This window comes from Amblyomma maculatum, chromosome 6 (assembly GCF_055883805.1).
Source record: "Amblyomma maculatum isolate TAMU_Amacu chromosome 6, ASM5588380v1, whole genome shotgun sequence".
In the NCBI taxonomy this organism is placed as follows: domain Eukaryota; kingdom Metazoa; phylum Arthropoda; class Arachnida; order Ixodida; family Ixodidae; genus Amblyomma; species Amblyomma maculatum.
Genome location: NC_139349.1, coordinates 58,497,573 through 58,515,970, shown reverse-complemented (window position 1 = coordinate 58,515,970; position 18,398 = coordinate 58,497,573). Strand labels below are relative to the sequence as shown.

General features: G+C 46.1%; 1 protein-coding gene across 3 annotated transcripts in view; it reads left to right on the top strand.

Moving 5' to 3' along the window:
• The window catches only part of LOC146185833 (beta-1,3-galactosyltransferase 1-like), a 37,153-nt gene extending 18,755 nt beyond the window's left edge, over positions 1–18,398 (top strand). The window contains exons 1-3 of one of the 3 annotated variants that reach the window (XM_084606753.1): positions 4,170–4,505; positions 7,739–7,846; positions 13,539–18,398. In XM_084606753.1, coding sequence (XP_084462879.1) covers positions 13,543–14,586 — 1,044 coding nt within the window. In that variant the 5' untranslated portion in view covers positions 4,170–4,505; positions 7,739–7,846; positions 13,539–13,542 and the 3' untranslated portion in view covers positions 14,587–18,398. Of the gene's footprint in view, positions 1–4,169; positions 4,506–7,738; positions 7,847–13,538 lie in introns of those variants that run through there. The other 2 variants (XM_084606751.1, XM_084606752.1) reach the window with 2 other exon arrangements.

Here is an 18,398-nt window from a genome sequence, read left to right as displayed (position 1 = left end):
GTTCTCAGATAGGTGCTTCGTAGGAAATGGCAAAGTCTCGAATGAGAACATACTCCGTTTCACACGATGATTGCATTACTATACGAAAGGTGTAGCGTGGTTTGGGCTGATGAGGGTGGCCTGGGCAACGTATTGGGCTTTTACCACATTCTTACACGGCGGTCTTCAGGAGCTCAGGAGCAGTCATGCAGTGAGGCCATCCTGGCTGGCCCAGATCGTCCTTACTTGTCGTTGTGCTGCGAACAGCTTTTAAAATGGAGTATGGACATCAGGGGGGAACGGAAGAAACTATAGTAATTAAGGCGTTGATCAGTGAGCTATTGATACGAGGAAAATTGGGATTTAAGACTCCGCTGCAGTACAGATATCAGGCATTAATCTAGGGCCACTACCATAATTATCAAGCAATGGATGATAATCCCAGACGCACCACCACGGAGAGTGCAATGGAAGTATGCGTAAGATAAATAGGCAGCTGTAAATCTCTCCCGAAAGACGAAATGCTTGTTTAAGTTACGCCGAAGCATGAAAACTATACCCGCAAGACAGAACAGAAGTGGTAGAACTAAGTAAACTTAATCAAGAAGCGTAACGTTACCAACATAACTACGTTGTGAAGAGGACTGAAGAGCAGAGAAACACCCTGAAAACTGTAAAGTAAAAAAAAAAAAAAAAAAAAAAAAAGATCCGTGTGCCTGTATCAGCCTTGAAAAACTACCTTTTCTATAATTTTCCTATTTGTTTTCACTGAACGAATGCACTTAATTCAAACAGAAAAAAAGGTGCTTTAATACGTAGATTTTCTTGCAAGGTTATAATTATAGTTCCACTCGTGTAACACATACATATGTACCTTCCCGCAATACTAATTTTAGCGCTGTATTCTAGGCCATTTCCTACGAAAATGTATACTAGTCTAAAATGAGCCGTGAGACAATAAATGAATTCCAAAAACTTTTTCAGTAATTTGTTACACTTTCTTTTTCGAATTACAGATTTTGTGTAGTTTCTGCCACATTTCACTAAGGGCCAGAGCTTTGATTATGCCATTACTAGGTATTAATTTACGACGACTTGGGTCGGAGGTTTAACGTCTAAAACGTCTCATATCTGGAGGAATGCTTAGTAGAGGGCTCCAGATAATTTAATCCACGCAGATACAGCTCGTATATATCTACCTTACCTCAAATTCGGAATTTTTTCTTGTACGTTACGCGCAAATTACACCCAGCAGAGAGAGTGGCTCATTTAGAAACGGGAAACTTCGGAAATGAACACTAGAAAGAATGAAAAAAGTTATAGCAGGTTGTTATTGGTACTATACAGCTATGCAAAATTAACTTCTTCGCAATTTCTGGAAACAAAATCGCCTGGAAATGGTGCGACCGCCACCAAATCGTTTATAAACGGACGAAGTTCTAGCCAAAATTTACGTATTTACAACGTACAAACGTACACATTTACAACGTATACCGTGTATTACGAGAATCTACACGAGTGTATATTCAAATCCTTTGCCGTGATACCAAAGGAGACCTTACAGTTATTAGCTGCTTACCGTTGTTAGTGTCAGGTTAAGTCTTGTTAAGCCTGAAGCATCAGATGGCCACAATTGCTCAAAGCTATCGGTGGAGGGCATTACACCCTGACAGGTCACCGCTCAGCAGCGAGCTTTCGCTCGCTAAAACATCGCACCAACAACCGAGACCATTAAGCCGGGCAGACAGACTGACAGTGAGTTCCACACAGTTGCAACCCACGGAAGGTCGACGCGCCTGCATGCGTGCAGCGAGTGCCACGTTAAATTGATAACCACGCGACTCCAAAGCGCGGGGCACTGACTGTTCTTGTTAACGGCGGATCTTGTGCGCCGAGATCCTTCCGCCCCGCTGTGCGCGTTTTATTTATTTATTTTTGCCCGTCGTCCGCGTTGGTTAAACTCAATCAAACGAGCAGCAGAGGCGACTGCGTCGCGGCTGAGTATATAGGTCCTCCTCAGTGGGATGTCGTAACGCCGTGTCCGCAGTGGCGTCCAGTCACCCTCCGGGAGCGCTTGTCGTCGCTCACATTGGGCGACCGACTTGATTCGCTTACGGCAGGGAGCCGGCGCGGCTGCGATGCCTGCCATGGACCGTGGTGGAGAAGCAGACGGTCAGGAATCACTTAGAGATGCTCCTCCAGACTCACTGGAAAAGAAAATAACCCGCGCGGATAGCGTGCCGCTAGGCCTGCTACATCTAGAGAGAGGGCCTTGCGATCATCTCATTCCCTTCATTTTTCTTCCTTACAGCCCGCACTTGCGTGCAGCGGGTGGTCTAGCGTAGCCCTAGACAAAAGAGTGAAGTTAGCATAATCGCGTCCTCTATCCTGTGACGGCGAAGTATATCACACCGTTGGATCTTCGGCGGCGCCTTCCTCGTATCAAAAAGTGCTTCGCCTTTAAATGCGCATTCAGGCAGCGTTACTCACAAGCGATATCGATCATCTTTTCCGGATATCTGCTTTGGCAAGTCGAGGGAAAAGCCTTGCTTTTTCCGCGGTCTTCCCAATGTAGTACAAGTTTCTTACTCGTTGGACGCCTTCTTTACTTTCTCCTGCGGCGCTGCACGGATTTAAAGACGTATCCGCGCTGCCCGTGCTGCCACAACGTAGAGGACGGCGAGAGTGCCCGGTACATTGCTGCCGCCCCTTTCTTCCTCCTCCCTTATTTTATGACCGGACATCACTCGTCGGCTTTGCCAGCTCCCACACAACCCACATGCATAGGAAGGCCACGCAACGCGAGGCGCAGAATATACAAGTGCCCTCCTTTCAGTCACGTGACGGTCGGCGAGTGATGCGCCTCCACCGCCCGGATACTCCGTTCTCCATTTTCTTTTCTCACGGAAGGAGAAAGGGCCCGGGCACGTACCACAGCGCGTGGCAGTGGGGAGCTGCTGGTCGGTTGCGTTCGCCGGGCATAATCTGCCTGCCAGCCTGCGGAGCGTGAAAGTGCCCCTTCATGCGTCTAAGTGGCGAACGTTTTTAGGCGAGAATAAGCGAGAAGACAAAAGAAACCCGCATGCGCATGTGTCAGGAGGGAGTGTTCTACGCCGCTTTGTTATCGTTAATGTATGGAGGAGCTGGTGTTGCGTTATTTTTCTTTTTTTTTTTTGTGTTAGTATGTTAGTTTGGTTTCGTACTACTTCCGGATTATGTGTACGGCGGCGAGCGAGACGCTCATGGAGGGCTGCTGGCCGTCTAGCCTCCTGGCACGCCATGTATCGTTTACTTGTTCTTCACGGAGCGTAAGTGAATGTGGAATGAAGTATTAAAAAAGTGAAGGTTATGTTTGGCTTAGGCCAACTGGTAAAGATCACCGCGATTGTAGTGGTTCCTTAATAACACTAAGAGCGGCTTGAAACCACGTAGGCTCTGTAAATAAAGCTTATCGTTCTACCATGCGCGAAGTTGAATAAACCAAATGTAAAGAAAGAAAAGAGAATCTGTTTTTAAGCGGCCTGCAAGCACGAACATGGAACATAACTAGTGTGTGCAACTGCGTTGAATTGTTTTCACAAAGCTACAAGCCATGATCAGTTCACCTTGGTAATGATAGTCACATGAACGAACGCCCTGCTGGTTTCTCAGAGGCCGGTTATTTAGTATTCGTTACGCTTAACAAATCTTATCGGCTGGTTGCTAGTGCGAGGTAAACATACTTGTTACCTAACCTAACGTTTACAACTTCTCTCAGTGAATTTCTCCCCTCGCCTTGTCCATTTCGTTTCGGCGCTGTGGGCCTTGAACAGGAGGCGGAAATCGAGAGAAGCGAGTCTTGCCAAAGTGCACAGTTGTTAACCTGACGAGGAAAACGTGAAAATCGAAGGTAATTGCCCACTCTTCTGAGGCTGCAGTGGCGTGTGGCTAAATTTGTTTCAGCGTGATTATACGTTCGACTTGTAGCTGCCGTCGTATTGCAGCGTCGGCGGTGGAAGTCTCTTGAAGAGCGCAATGTAAGCAACGTATTCCATCACGATAGCCGGAGATCTGCGCAGTCTATGCTTGGTGCAAGAAAGGGAAGAGAGGAAAAGAGAGAGCGAATGTCGCGACAGGAGAGAAAGAGCAAAAGAGAAAGGATCACGCGATTCAGCTCGCCGCCTGTACGTAGTAGGAAGTTCATGCGCGCCGCTCAAATCTGCCTTGGATGCAGTCGGCGGCGAGTGGCGCTCGTCCCTTTCCCAACAGCGTGAGTTCTTTTGACGGCGTTTCGTCGACGGCGTATTCTCGCATCTTCGTTGCCAGCACAGGCTAGGAGACGTGCTTCGTGGATGCGATGCGGAAGACAGACGTCCGGAGGATACCGGAAGCAGTGCACACTGTGACTCGCGAACAGACCTGCACGTGCTTTTCTCGGACGCTCCTTGACTTGCGTCACTCGTCATCTCCGACGTCACCATGGCAGGTGCGCGCCGGCGCCGCAAAGCCTCCAGTTTGGAAGCTGAGGACAGCCCCTTGAAGACTGAGTAAGACGGTTGGCACTCGCATTTGTCTTCTCGCCCACCGGCATGCCGGTATTTTTATTTTCTACCCTCTTCAGTGACGATCTTAGTCCAAGACACTGGGAGGCGAGCCAGGACATCTTGCAACACTGAGATTCATGTATATAGCATTTCGGGTTTTGTTTCCGGGTTGCCTCTGCCAGGCATCGGACGAATTCAGGCCCTGCCAATGCTCTTTAGTGAGTCATGCTGCCGAGAGCGCTATTTTTCTTTGAGTCCTTATTTTCAACGTCGATTCCCTGTTTTAACGAAAGTGGCACTTTTTATTGGGATAGGAACCAGGCGTTGTACCATGTCCACTTAGCCGAATGTCAGCGTTTTCACCTGATATATGTTTTGTTAAAACCTTCTCCATGCTCAGTTTCCCGACTTTTTTTTATTCCACTGGAGTACTTCCGGGGCAATAATCGTGCAATGCACTCGACCGGCGCAGAAGGGTTTGAAATTCAGTGTACAGCTTCTTTCTTCAATTGCTCGCTATACCGGACAGGACTTGGAACATGAAAGAACGAACGAACGAGAAAGAAAAGTATATAATGGGACGCATTTTTTTTTTTTTTTTTGCAGTTTAAAGGTTATTCATGAAAATACCAGGCTATAAAATGGGGCAGCGTATGTTTCGACTAAAAACGAACAGTAAATGGAAAGTCATTTTTCTTGCAAACATAAGCAGATTTCTTGAATAGCTTTATGTGTACTAAAACTTGAACTAAAATTATTGCTCTGGTTTCGTACTTCCGAACTGAAAAAAAAAAAAAAACACAAAAAAAAAACCAAAGGGCTTTAGTTTTAGACTCTGCAGGAGGGTAAAGGAAAATCTAGTTATAAAGCGCTGTGACAAGAAAAAGCTACGGATGCATGCCTGGCATAAAGGTAGCTATTTATACACCAGAGGAAGATTTTAAAATGAAAGCGCAAGTATACAACTTTCGCGACAAGTTTCTGCTGGGATGAAAGCCGTTGGATAAGGGGGGTTACTGGTCTGATTTGTAGCATCGAGATTTCACCGCGTTAGCATGTTCGTATCTCGCCCACGTCAAAACCCAATCCACTGCGTCCCATTACACGCGACGCAGAAAGTTTCACAGTCTACGCTTGCCCAAGAGTTCCCGACCATCTAACGCGCAGTCTGCAACCAACTTCAACTAAGAAGCCGCTTTCCGTACACCTTGCCTAAGCACATAAATTCTTAATATTACGGTTCCATATTTAGTTTCAAGTCATGCAGGCGTTATCGTTTGGTGAGCGTGAAACACTGTCGTGTGAAAGTCATAAACGCGTATTTCGCGACGTTAGCGTGACAACACGTGTCAGTACTCAGTAGAGAGTTTCAAGCAGAAATGCTCCGAGGAAAACGGGGCGGTTGCCGGGAGATTTTACTGCCTGTGGCGTTCGTGCAGTGCGAGACACGAGCGAGCAATCATTTTTGAGGTGAATGCGCTGCTTTACGGAACGAGGAAAGAGTTTTGCAATGCGGAGGAAAGGAGACGAAAATGGACGAGCACGTCATTCACGAGGAAAATGCGCGGCCACATAAAACGGAGACCGCCGCGAAGCTCGTTCCGAAAGAAGCGCCGTGTTTGTGTGAGGCTGGCGATTGTGTTTGTCACGCTTTATTTTGTCTTTTTTTTTTCTCTCGAGGCACAGTTCATCGGGTTGAAGCCAGAGGGATGCCTCCGTGCAGGGTGGAAAGACTCCGAGTGTGCGAGAAATAAACGGCGGCAGAGAACGGCCGCTGCAATTGAGAGAAGTGCCTCGTTTTAGGAGTGCGCCCTTGCAGTGGCGTTTCCTGAGTGTGTCTGTGCGCGTTGCGTGAGGTGCGGAGTTAAAATGAATCAGAAAAGGAATTCGTTTTATTTTTTTTTTCTAACGACAATTGAGGATGCGTTCTGCTGGGTCGGAAACTTTTTGTCACAATGCGGCCACGGTGGGCCGGCAGGCCAGAGCGAACATGTCATTTTATGTTGCGGCTATGGAGGCGACGTTAAGCGGCTGATGGTGTTAGCTTTACGTCAAATACTTCGGCAACTAGTCCACTAGTTTTGCATAGTATAAGAAACTTGCGAATTTTGTTATTGCCCCAGTAGCACTCCTGTTGGTTTGTGGACCTCCAGGGACACCTACATTATGGGCGCCACATTCCATCTCCCCAGGCTGCGCAAAGAACGCTTCGCATTTATTACAAAAATAAAATTACAGCCTCACCCGTAACGAAGAGTAGATGTAAGCAAGGAATAGTAGCGGGCTTATCACATTGGCTGATAATGGCACTAGCCACAACCTTGAAATGGGTCTAGTGCATAGCACAGCACACCACACTACACCATTCTGTGCTTTGATCCATATGGAGACAAACGTGTATACATCCGCCGACCGAAGGGGAAAACGCTATGAGCTGATATTGTAGCGCTGTGACAGTCCTGATTAATTCCTTATGCGAATCCTGTAATTATGCGTTTAAATCTGTTGCCACCTTGACCGCTGGCGTGGGGCGGTCTTCTACGTGCTTGAGAGTGTAGGAGTCGGACCGTGGCACCATCCTTGGGGACGGTGCGGAAGCTGTTGTTCCGCGCAGCACGATCTTATTCTGCTCTAAAGCGGCCTTTTCTCAAAGGTTTCTGACAGCCAATAGATAGCAATGAGGTGTATTGTGTCATGTGTCTGCCCTTTGCTCAGCGTTGTTAGAAATGCCAAGTTAAAATTTAGCGCATATTAAATGCACACATTGAGTGATATATCCAAACGAAGGCTGAGAAGAAATTGGAAACAATGATTTTTGTGGCTCGTTCGGGCTACAAAAATCAGCGTTTATATTCTTGTCCTGTAGGGCTTAGAGAGCGGAGAACTCTTCTCCTTAGATCTCAATCGATGCCCTGATGTTACCATTTCGGATTCCGGATGACGGGAAATCGGTGGCCGTATCTTGGCTCTCGGTTTTGGTTCGACGTCGCCTCCAGGTTGCTGACAATGGGAGCCAAAAACATTTCACGTTTAACATGGGCACCCTTGGAGAGTATTAGTATGTTCAGGGCTGATGAATGTCTAGAGCTGAATTTGGGTCAGTTAGAATTGCGACATTTTGAGATTCTAATGAATTTCTAAGCAAACATTTCATCGGACAGCAACGATGGCCTAGTGGTTTGAGCATCAAGATACTATGGTGAGGAAAAGTAAGAGCCCCTGCTAACATGTTCCAGGATCACTTCGAACCACCTGATGAGGCACTCCTAGCGTCGAAGCCGGCGCATTGCACCGAAATGCTTGATCAGGTGCCGGATTGCGTCGGCCTCGACACCGTGAACTGAGTGAGTGAAAAAAAAAGACACTTATTTTCTGATATGGAGATTACATGTTGTTTGACTGCGAGTTGGACCCTCAGTCCAGGTCCCCTATAGCCCTTGCTGTGTCTTCAGCCCGGCGAACGAGCAGACGCTGGTCCTCGAGGTCGCAGGGAGTGCTTCGTCGGATGGCGTCCGCATGTAGTTCGGCATGATCCCGGCACGCGTTTTCAAGAGTATTTTGCTCAATTATCTTTTCCTAACAGTTAAAAGACTTCTCGAACCTGACAGGATGCCTAGCTTCTCGGTGATGTTATTTTCGCAAAGTAGATCATTGTCGCTACCTCACGCAACCCAAGCACGTTAGCTGCGGTGCTGTTTGAATAATTCCACCTTTGCGACATAAAAATATCGTAGTGGTCGTCATATTATCTTACCTTTTATTAGATGAACTTGAAATGCGATCGCTACATTCGCTCTCAGTCTTAGAAATTGGTCACTCTCAACTTAAACATGATGTGGGAAACGGGCTTGTATCAAAGTGCATGAGTGCAGATAGCGTGCTTGTGTCGTGGCGAAAGTATCTTGAACATCTCAGATTTGGGTCGCACTTGACAGCCATTCATGAAGAACTTATAGTCGCATACAACGAGCCAGGCGACCAGGGTGAAGGGAAAATGGCAAGGTAATCGATTTGAGGCAATAGTCAAATAACATTTATTGTAAGGATGGTGAAGAAAGCAAAAATAAAATGAAAAGTGGCGGTTGCTGAACTTCGGCCATTATTGTTTCATCCAAGATCCTGCAATCTCGTGTTTTGCCAGAAAAGGGATTTTGAAATGATGCTCATCTGTTCCTTGTGAATGACAGATGCATTAACGAATGGGATATTGTTAACGAATAGTGTTTCAGGCATGCGTCAGATAACGCCAATTTAAGGTACCAAAAGCCAAGCATGCCTGGTACGTATCTCTCGTTTCTAGAGCGGCCTGTCGAGGAGTCAGTAACAAAAGGCATGTAAAATGCTTCAAAATACGCGCGGAAATGGCGAAAACGGTTGCAGAAGATCCTGTATAAAAGCCAAGAGCATTTTGTACCCCCTTGGAGTTAGGCAGATCCATTGTAGGGCTTCCCAGGGAGTGTGTTTCAGGGACGAACTGTGTAGCTAACGTTTTGAATATGACATCCCTTCATTCGACTGTGCTTCTTTGCGTATCCTTACGTTACAATCTTTTTTTGGCTGTCATCCAGAAGAGGTTCTGCTGATGGTTTTTCAGCTTCTGGTACACATCAATGCAGGAAGCGGAGAAAGTTACTAGAAATGCGAACTTTTCGTTTTCCGAGCCAAACTTTGCACGGAGCTAGGAGAAAAACTCTTCCGAGTTTCGCTAGTACTCAGTACAGCGGAGCTACAACATGTTTTAGACGTCGCAGCTTTTTTTGCTCAATTAAATTCTCTACTCTGCATGCGTTCTGTTATGGTCTACGGAGTCGAGGCTTGTTTCTAGTTCCGGAACATTTTTTTTTTCTCCCCCAGGGCGGTGTTAATCTTTATAACAAGCAAGTGTGCACGTCGCGGTTTATGTTTATTTTGAAAAGGCAAGAACAGAGCGTAAGGATACAGCGAGGGTTTGGGTTAGCGTTCGTAGCACTCGGGCGCTCTCCAGGGTGCCGGCGCTGGCCTAGCTTGCGTACGTACATCTGGGTTTTTCGCCTTTCTCGCTGACGGTGCGCAAGCTCGCTTGGTGCGGCGTAGACGGCGTCTGGCGTTGATAGGGGCTCCGCGGGCGTATACCGCGTCCAGTGTTGCGCGCTCTTCCAAGACGAAATCCAGTTCCCCGATAAGAGAGAGAGGCTTCGTGTGGGAAGCGAACCGTTTCGATGTGCTCTTCTTGTATCCCACTTTCTCGCCGTAAATTTTGCAAACCGTGTTACAGCACTGCGCGATTTGGAGCGAAGAGAACGAAGTGCGAAAGAGGAGGGGACGTTAATGTTGTTTCCACGGGGTCCGTCCGGAGAGATAAGAAAGTCAGAGGGTCGGTTTTCCGCGCTCCTCAATCTCTTCTTCTGCACACGTTTTTTGCTTATAAGAAATAACTTCTTTTGTTAACTGTACTAGAGCGAAGCATTGAACTTCAGAGGGTCGGTTTTCCGCGCTCCTCAATCTCTTCTTCTGCACACGTTTTTTGCTTATAAGAAATAACTTCTTTTGTTAACTGTACTAGAGCGAAGCATTGAACTTCGCCGGCAGCGAGGGAAAAAGATCGCCTCAGTGCTGAAAGTAAAGCATGTAGAACAAAACGTTAGCCAGGCGCTTTTAGAATGAAAAAAGACCAAGGGTCCTGGACTTGGCGATCACTTTACAGGCTGCCTCAGTGCATGCTGTAATGTGAGAGATTAGGTGAAGCTTCGTACAATTGTTGATTACTCGCAGTTCAGACCGATTAATCGCCTCTGACCTTTTCCGGGCGAGATTTTATTACCTGACATGTTATCTTACTATCGATGATCCTGGGGAGGGGGATATTTTCGACACTAAACTAATCTTTGTTCCCAGTTAGCGGACTCAAGCAATTTGCTTTGGCATACATCTGGTCAGAATGCCAGAACTAGAACTATGTTCACGTATGCACTGTCGGTTCTGTGTCACCAGACTCACCAGAAACATCGATCGAGCCGTGGGGATACCCCCTCAGCAGGCGACTCTCGAGTTCGTTTTAAGGCATAATTCTACACCAACCGCTGCTTTGCTTGGGCCCCTTCGAGAAGCAATTTGCCGTACCTGTGGGGAACCATCTAAAAAATGGTGCTTATCCACATATTCAAAACCTACTTTATAAATCTTGGGAAGTTTTCTTCGTCGCGCCGCTTACGAATCTTTGATATTAAACGGCAGTGAGCGCTTAAGACCTGCTCGCGCCGAAGGCCACAAGATTGGATTGCAATGAATCCGTGCATTTATTGCCTCACGTTTATTGCCTCATCAGAGACGTGTACGCGTGTTCTCATGATAAAGAAAATAAAAAAAGGGAATCGTGTCCATTCCAGGACTTGGCCTACTATCCTTTCTTTCCTTAGGCGAGTGTGCAAACCACTACACATTCGGCGTCCTTACGCTAGAAAAAAACGAAAATAAAAGAAAGAAGTAAAATAATGAAATTAGAAAAAAAAAACAGAAATAATGACGAAAAGATTAAAACGAGTAAAATTTCACATATCGGTAAAGTAACGAAATACAGAAAATACAGAACGAGCTCATAACGAAACTATAGCAGAGAACTCGCATTTCCGCACCCAAGAAAGTGAATCCTGTAAATGTTCAATGCTAGATGCAGCTTGTGTTATTACTAACTGTATGAAGAGTGCGACGGTGTCTTACTAGGCCTAGCGAGATGCCCGAAACATGCGTATAAAAAACCTAGCCCCAAAACTGTCCTTTTATGTTCCGCGTGGAGTTCCACGTCATCATGCCTGCTTGCTACATAGACTTACGTTGCTTTCATGCCCAAGTGCATGCCCAAGGACAGGCGAGCTCCGTAGAATGTTCCATTTGATGTATTATGCGGACTTTTGAGCCTATTTTATTGGTGTGCTCTGTATATGTGCGCGAAAGCATAACTATTGCCTCTTCCTGGAAGCGTTTAGACAGCAGGCCTCTCTTTGAGGATTCACTACTGCAGGTGCTTTGCCGAAGAAATGAAAAACTGTGCGGGAAGTGCAGGCTCTTTGCTGCTTCTTGAGTGAAACGGGACTCGAAATGCGACTGTGGTCCATGCTTTTGTACCCTTATATATTTTCTTACCTCTTCTCACCGCATCGCCACTCGTCACGTCCCTTTTTCTTTTCCTCTTCTTCACCAGTGCAGAGCAGAAGGCCAGATGTTCAACTTTCCGTCCGACCTTTCTGCCTTTACATGAACTAATCTATCTTCGACATCTTCAGTTCGATGGTACTGGGACATTTTTTAATTAGGAGGCAAACGTAGGATATATTTTAAGGTATTGTTGTGCACATGTTGGCGTGAATGGCCTAAGATTTCAATGCGTGATAAAATTTCGTCTATAAGATCTTTCCTGCTCTCGCAGGAAGTAGTTCAAACATCCATGGAAAGCCAACGGGCCGCGTTCTGGGAAATAATTCAATTTCGGAGCCAGTGTGGAATAATACGATACGTTTTGTGAATACATTGATAAAAATGGCCCAAGCTTCCAAAGCGTGCCGAAATCGTGCTTTTGAAATTTGTCCTACAGTTACAAAGAGTGCCATTGAAAAAACAGCGGGGTGCGTTTTTAAACAGTTGTGGGCCAACTGTGTAAAATGGTAGAATATATTTGTCAACATATTAATAGAAGTGGTCAAGTTTCTAAGTTCGTACCAAAAGTTTGCTCCTGATGTTTGTCCTGCGCTCACAAGTAATAAGACAGATTGCATTAGAAAGTCAATGGGGCGCGTGTTTGAAAATCAATAGCATTAAGCTAGAAGCCTGCCGAGGACAGATATGCGATTGTATTGATAATTATTGCGATTTTAAACAAAACGTGTAAAAATTACATTCCCGCGAAACCTCCGCAGGTTCCCTAAACACACGCGTTATGAGAATACGCGAGCATCCTCCAACCAACCATATGCAACTTATCAAGGGCCTCGTGGCAACACTGACTGTCCCTCCCCTTGGCCTCTGCTATCATTTTTTTTTGCTGGTCCACCGCGCGCGAGAAGTCGCAGCCGAAGCTAACCTTTTAAACTAAGGTGCCCATCGACTGCATGATTAAAAAAATCGTTTTGTATTAATAAAGTTTATCTTTCATGCGGTCTGCACATTAGCATTCGCCTATACATGTTAATCGTCAAGATAATCGACCCGTTAATATTAGACTTGAGTGCTACAACCTGTTAAATTTTTCAAACAAAATTTTATTCCGTGAAAACAAGCATATTCTTGGCATTGCAGCTTCAGGTTAAGGCTAAAACGTTCGAGACGCTAAGAAAAGTACATGGATGTAGTCAGAAAGCATTTTTGATAACTATAGAGCTCTTAAAGAAAGCCTTTACGGAGATTTAATATTGAATTTTGATAAGTTTTTGTCTGTGCGCACATCGCTCGGAGTAATGCCTGTGGCTTCATTCTGTCTTGTAATACTCATGTATTTTTACCACATTCGTCGGTAGGTTGTTTAGCGGGCGAATTAATATAAAGAAAGGTCAACATAACGACATTGCTAAGTTGTTGTTTATCACGGTGCTGCCAAAGATAGGAAACGCTGGGCATGAAAAGAAAACGACGAATACTCAAAAAGTCGCTTTCACGACAATTGTTGCAGCACTAAAGATTCAATTGTGAAAGTTTTAGATAGCATACTGTGCTAACATCTTGACTTTTATGGCTGAGGTAGGCAGTTGTCGCACGTTTATAAGCCGGGGTATTAAAATTATTATTTTCATTCGACTCCGTTCTTTTTATATCATCCCCCTTTCCCATAGCAGGGCAGAAGTCAGTGATAACGTAGCAGAGACTTTGTATAAGCCAGTGATGAAGGGCGACAGGACCAGATTTCGAATGTGAAAGATGCTTTCTAGTTCGAAACGTGGTTACAATATCCAGGCTTTATTTTTTGGGGACATTGAGGGCTAAAATGCTAGTCCACGATGGAACGGTTATTTCTTGCGAAGCGAGGTGACTAATATTTGCTTTTTTGTCTCTTTGGTTTCTCCTTTTCAGGACTATGAGTTCGTTACGGTTTCCGCGATGGCTCAGCAAGGTGCAAACGTATGTCATCCTCGCCGGCTGTCTGGCGCTTTTCATTCTCATCCGGTCGTTCAGCACCGAATCTCAGGACGGTGACGTAGAGAGTAACGACGGGGACATGTTCATCGCACCTCAGCAGTTCAGCGAGCACGAGCAAAACGATGTTGTCCACGAGGAGGTCGACGAGCTCCCCGAAGCGAGTACCAGCAGCAACAACCCGTACATTCATCCGTACGTCATCGATACTTCGCACATATGTCGAGGCTTCGAAGCTGTACCGAGGCTTATGATATTCGTGACAAGCGCCCCGAACCACCGGGAAGCCAGGGACGCCATACGCGATACGTGGGGGCTTCACTCGTACCAGGCTCATCGAAACAGTAAAGTGCTCTTCCTTCTAGGCCGTTCGCCGTACGACCTGGAGGTAAAGGCCGAGTCACAAGTTCACGGAGACATCGTGCAAGGGGACTTTGTAGATAGCTACGACAACCTGACGCTCAAGAGCGTCATGATGCTGCACTGGACACGGTCCTTCTGCCCAGATATCGAGCAGGTCATGAAGACGGACGATGACGTTTACGTGAACCTCGATAACCTTGTGCACCATTTGGAGCACGAGATGGCCGACCAGAGGCGGTGGATTCAGGGCTGCATTAAGAGACACGCCGCCATACCGCTGCGTCAGGGAAGCGCCGGTCAGCCTCCAAGTCCGGTGGACTTACGGACATTGCCCAGAGCGCATCCGGACTTTGTGGCAGGCGCGGGTTACGTGATATCGGGGGACCTGGTGGAAGACCTGCTGCTGGCTTCAGCGCGCGTCAAGTGGGTGCCCGTGGAGGACGTGTTCGTGACGGGACGGTGTGCAGCTCTAGTCGGTGTCAAGCCTGAGACAGACGACAGGTTTAGCTGCGGACGACCAGTGAAAGAACCATGCGAAATGGCTCACGCGTTCACTGGACATGGAATGACTCCAGAGCTGATGAGGAGGACGTGGGACGCAATGCTGACTGGTTGTTCGTGATGTTTCGTGCTGCACTAAACAGTGGAAATGATAGGATCATGACCCCCCGGGGCCTGTCAGTGCGGAATGTGCAACAGACTAGGTGTCACAAACCCTATGCCCGACTGCTCAAGTGTACTCTACTGTGAAATATGTCTAATGGCGTTCATTGAGGCCGCTGGACGCTGTGTTCCCGGTGCTGCGAGAAAAGCAGGATACACGTTAGAGCGCTGGGACAAGAACTGACTGTGCATGCCACGAAGATTCATTACAGTGTTGGACATTATCGGACTTTCGGAAATGTGTACGTGTATTAGAAGGCGTGGACAATGCAAGGAACCATTTGTGCATGTCTGCTTCTCTAACGTTGACTCTCTCATGACGTACTCAAAATCATGTTTCCGTGTGCGCATGAAATATTTACTGTGATGCCAGCGACGTTTCTGTAAATACCAAAGAAGTTCCACAGTAATGCGCGGTTTTTTTGCTTTTGTTTCGATGAAAAAAAAAAAAAAAACAGCATTATAATTTGACAATAGTCAACAGATGGTATGAACACTTTGTGCTGATACCAAAGCCTTCATTTTACCATCGATAAATGAAAGACATCTACTTTTTAAAAACAGGAGGTTTTTGTTATTTTACGTATTATCTGGTCTCTAGTCTTGCGAGAGCCCTCCTGTGCATGCACACCCAGCGCAAACATTGCGTGGCACGCGGATATGCTCATAACAAAGGTGCATGCTGCCAAAAAATGCCAGTTTTCTCTAGCGGTAAAGAAAATGTATTTAGGCGAGATGTAGTGCATCTGAAAAACTCAGCAGCTTCGCTCGCCGCTTGCTCAACTTTCTAGGAGAATTGCGCTTTGCTCCAGATAAAATTTAAACGAAATCGGGGCCAGAGGAAGCCGTAATAGCCTAAATCATCCGCGCGCGTTCAATGCCAATGCGAAGAGAAGCATTAACAAATATGCGCGACTTATGCAGTGGAAAATCCGGCATTCATTGTCGGGTATACCCAGGCATCACATAAGCCACAAGTGATTTGATGTCAACCGAATGTATTGCTGTTGTCTTGGTCACACTGACTTTTTGTTTGCATGAATTGTGCGTGTAATAACCTTGAGCGTATTTATTTACCAACGGGTCGCTTTCTAGAATGCTTTTAGCTATGACAGATTTTTTTCTGTACAGTCATATAAAAACACGGGAGTTAAAAGCTAAGAGCAGTATTGATAAATAAATAGGAGAAAGTTTTATGAAGGCTTTAACGGATCGTGACTGTACTCGGCCTTTGAACAATTATTTGAGAGATTGGATAATAATCTGTTATCGAGAGGCGTCATTCCCTACTAAAAAAAGAAAAAGAAAGGAAACACTCGAGGGTGAAGTAAGCCAGAAATGGGATCACGACAGTCCTCTTGCCGGCCTTCCTTCGGATCTGGTTTCGCAGATTTTAAGAAGCCAAAACAACATTGTTGGCTGAATTCCCGCAGTTGAAATGCTGTTTATAAACGGAGTTTCTCAAGACCCCATTTCTTGTTTGATTTAATACAATGGCATCTAAGATAAGGCTATTGAGTTGAAAGTCCTTTATTAAATAGGAAGGCTCATGGCCATGGATGGGGTAACGGGGGCGTAAGCAGAATCTTCATTGTTTGCACAGGTCGTCATTCAAATGATAATGCTCTGACCAGGCCACTAAGGGAGCTATACTTGGCAAATATCTTTTGTGTGTTAGCGTCAGTTCCTAGAAAGGAACGGCAATTCAGGTGGTAGGGCTCCATCTCGGAGTGTCCAGTAGAAAAAGCAGGGTAATCCCAGAGTAGATGGGATATGCCGCCGCGCGTTAGAGTCGTGCAGTGGGGGCACGTAATCATTTTCTCTGTGTACTGACGCCAGTGGGTCATACATAATACGTGGCGTTATAAGCCGCATGGGCGATGAGCTTATTCAAGAAGACTTCTTGACATCGGGTGAGATGGGTCTTAAACTACATGGCAAAGCTCCGGGATGGGTGCCCAAAACCTATTACTTGGATAGGACTGTACCCCAGGGCTCCATCCTCGGACCCATATTGTTCAACTTGGCCAGCACACGCGTCGCCGAGATTCTGGAACTCGGCAAAAGCGCAAGATTCGCTATATATGCCGGTGATATTACTGTCTGGACTGAGGCAGCGGATTGCGTTGACAAATATATGCAGACTTAACTTCAGGCGGCCGTTCTTTGTCTTGATGATACTCTAACCAAAATTGGCCTCGAACTTGCTTCGCATAAAACGGAACTGATTAGTATCGATGGAAAGCACAAAACCAACCCCAGTATGCAGATCCATCTTCACGTCAGGGGAAACACCATCACCTCTTCAAATAAAGCTATTGAATTTTTTTTTTTTTTACGTATTGAGTTTAACGTCAAAAATCGATGCATGAGCTTTGGAGGACTCCGTAATCATAGGGCTCCTGATAAATTTCAATCACCGGTCGTTCTTTAACGTGCACAGACTTCGCCTTGCTTTTCGCCTCCATCGAAAAGCGGCCACCGCGATCGAGATTGAACTCCGAGGCTCGGCAGCCAACCTATTATTAGCTTTTGGTTCACCGCGGCTGACTAGAGAAAAAAAAAAAGTTTCTTTAACTCTTTAGTTACACTGTTTAGTTTCAGTAGCCTATAATAATACAGTTCGTCATGACTGATGTGTCTGCGATCCCTCCGAAGACGCATTACAGAAGATGCAACGTGTCCTGGTCTTCAAGCGGCATCATTTCCACTTTTGGGGTGCTTCTTCTCAGACGGGTCTGGTGCTAAGACGCACTTTCAGGATCCCGTAATTTCCTGCCCGGACCATCGGCCTTTTGAGCCTACATGTACAGGTATACAGTATGGTCCACTGTTAAACGGAACATGAGACCGCGTGGCCGCCAGCCTTTACAAAGCACTCCCAAGAGAGAGGGCGACAAACGGTCGAACAAGGTGCATGCATAGTAAGCAGAGCTGGCTGCTCTTCCCGAGCATGCATATGGTGCCACCTATTCTCGCTAGCTGTCGGCGGCAGCGCTTTGCAAAGTGTTTAGTCCACCCGCTCCCACGTTCCCTTTAATAATGAATCGTATTGTACATGAAGGCTATAGCTTTTTGCGTATTTCACTGCCATCTATCTGTACTAATTGAAACTTTATCAACCGTTACCTATCGACTAAATCTAATGTCTACCAGGCTGCTCTAGGAAGCTTGCGTTCTCTCCGCTGCGAGAAAGGTGTATTTTTTCGGTCTTGCTTTTCATTGCTTTTCGTTTCTTGGGTTGTACTTACCATCAGGCGCAGTCAAGCGCCTTTATGCATGCAGTGGTCGAACCATGTAGGTTTCAGGGTTTTATAAGAATAAGAAAAAAAAAAGAATAACCTCTGTCACTCTTTCCTTTAACCTGGTGTACGCTGGTAAACAACCAGTCGGCATAAATCCTTCACTTTGGTGTTTGTAGTGTACATCAATTTACCAAGAATGAATAAATGAATCCCCTGTCAGCGTTAAGTGAGATGATCCCTGAAAAGACACCTGGCGCAATGAAGGTGCTTGCGCTTATCTTGCGCTTGAGTCTGTAACGAGCATCATTAGCGTCGATATCTTTAATCTAAAACGACATGATTAGAGCCGGCACCACCGAGGGAAATACAAGGAGATAAGAGCTGCATAGTACACAGGCTCGATATTGAAGAGCTGCGCAATAATGTGCAGAGTTCCGTGCAGGACCTGTCAGCTGGGATGAACAGCGAGATTAATGGGTAATATAGATGAGCATGATGAATTTGGGTGGCGGAGTCATTGTGGTGT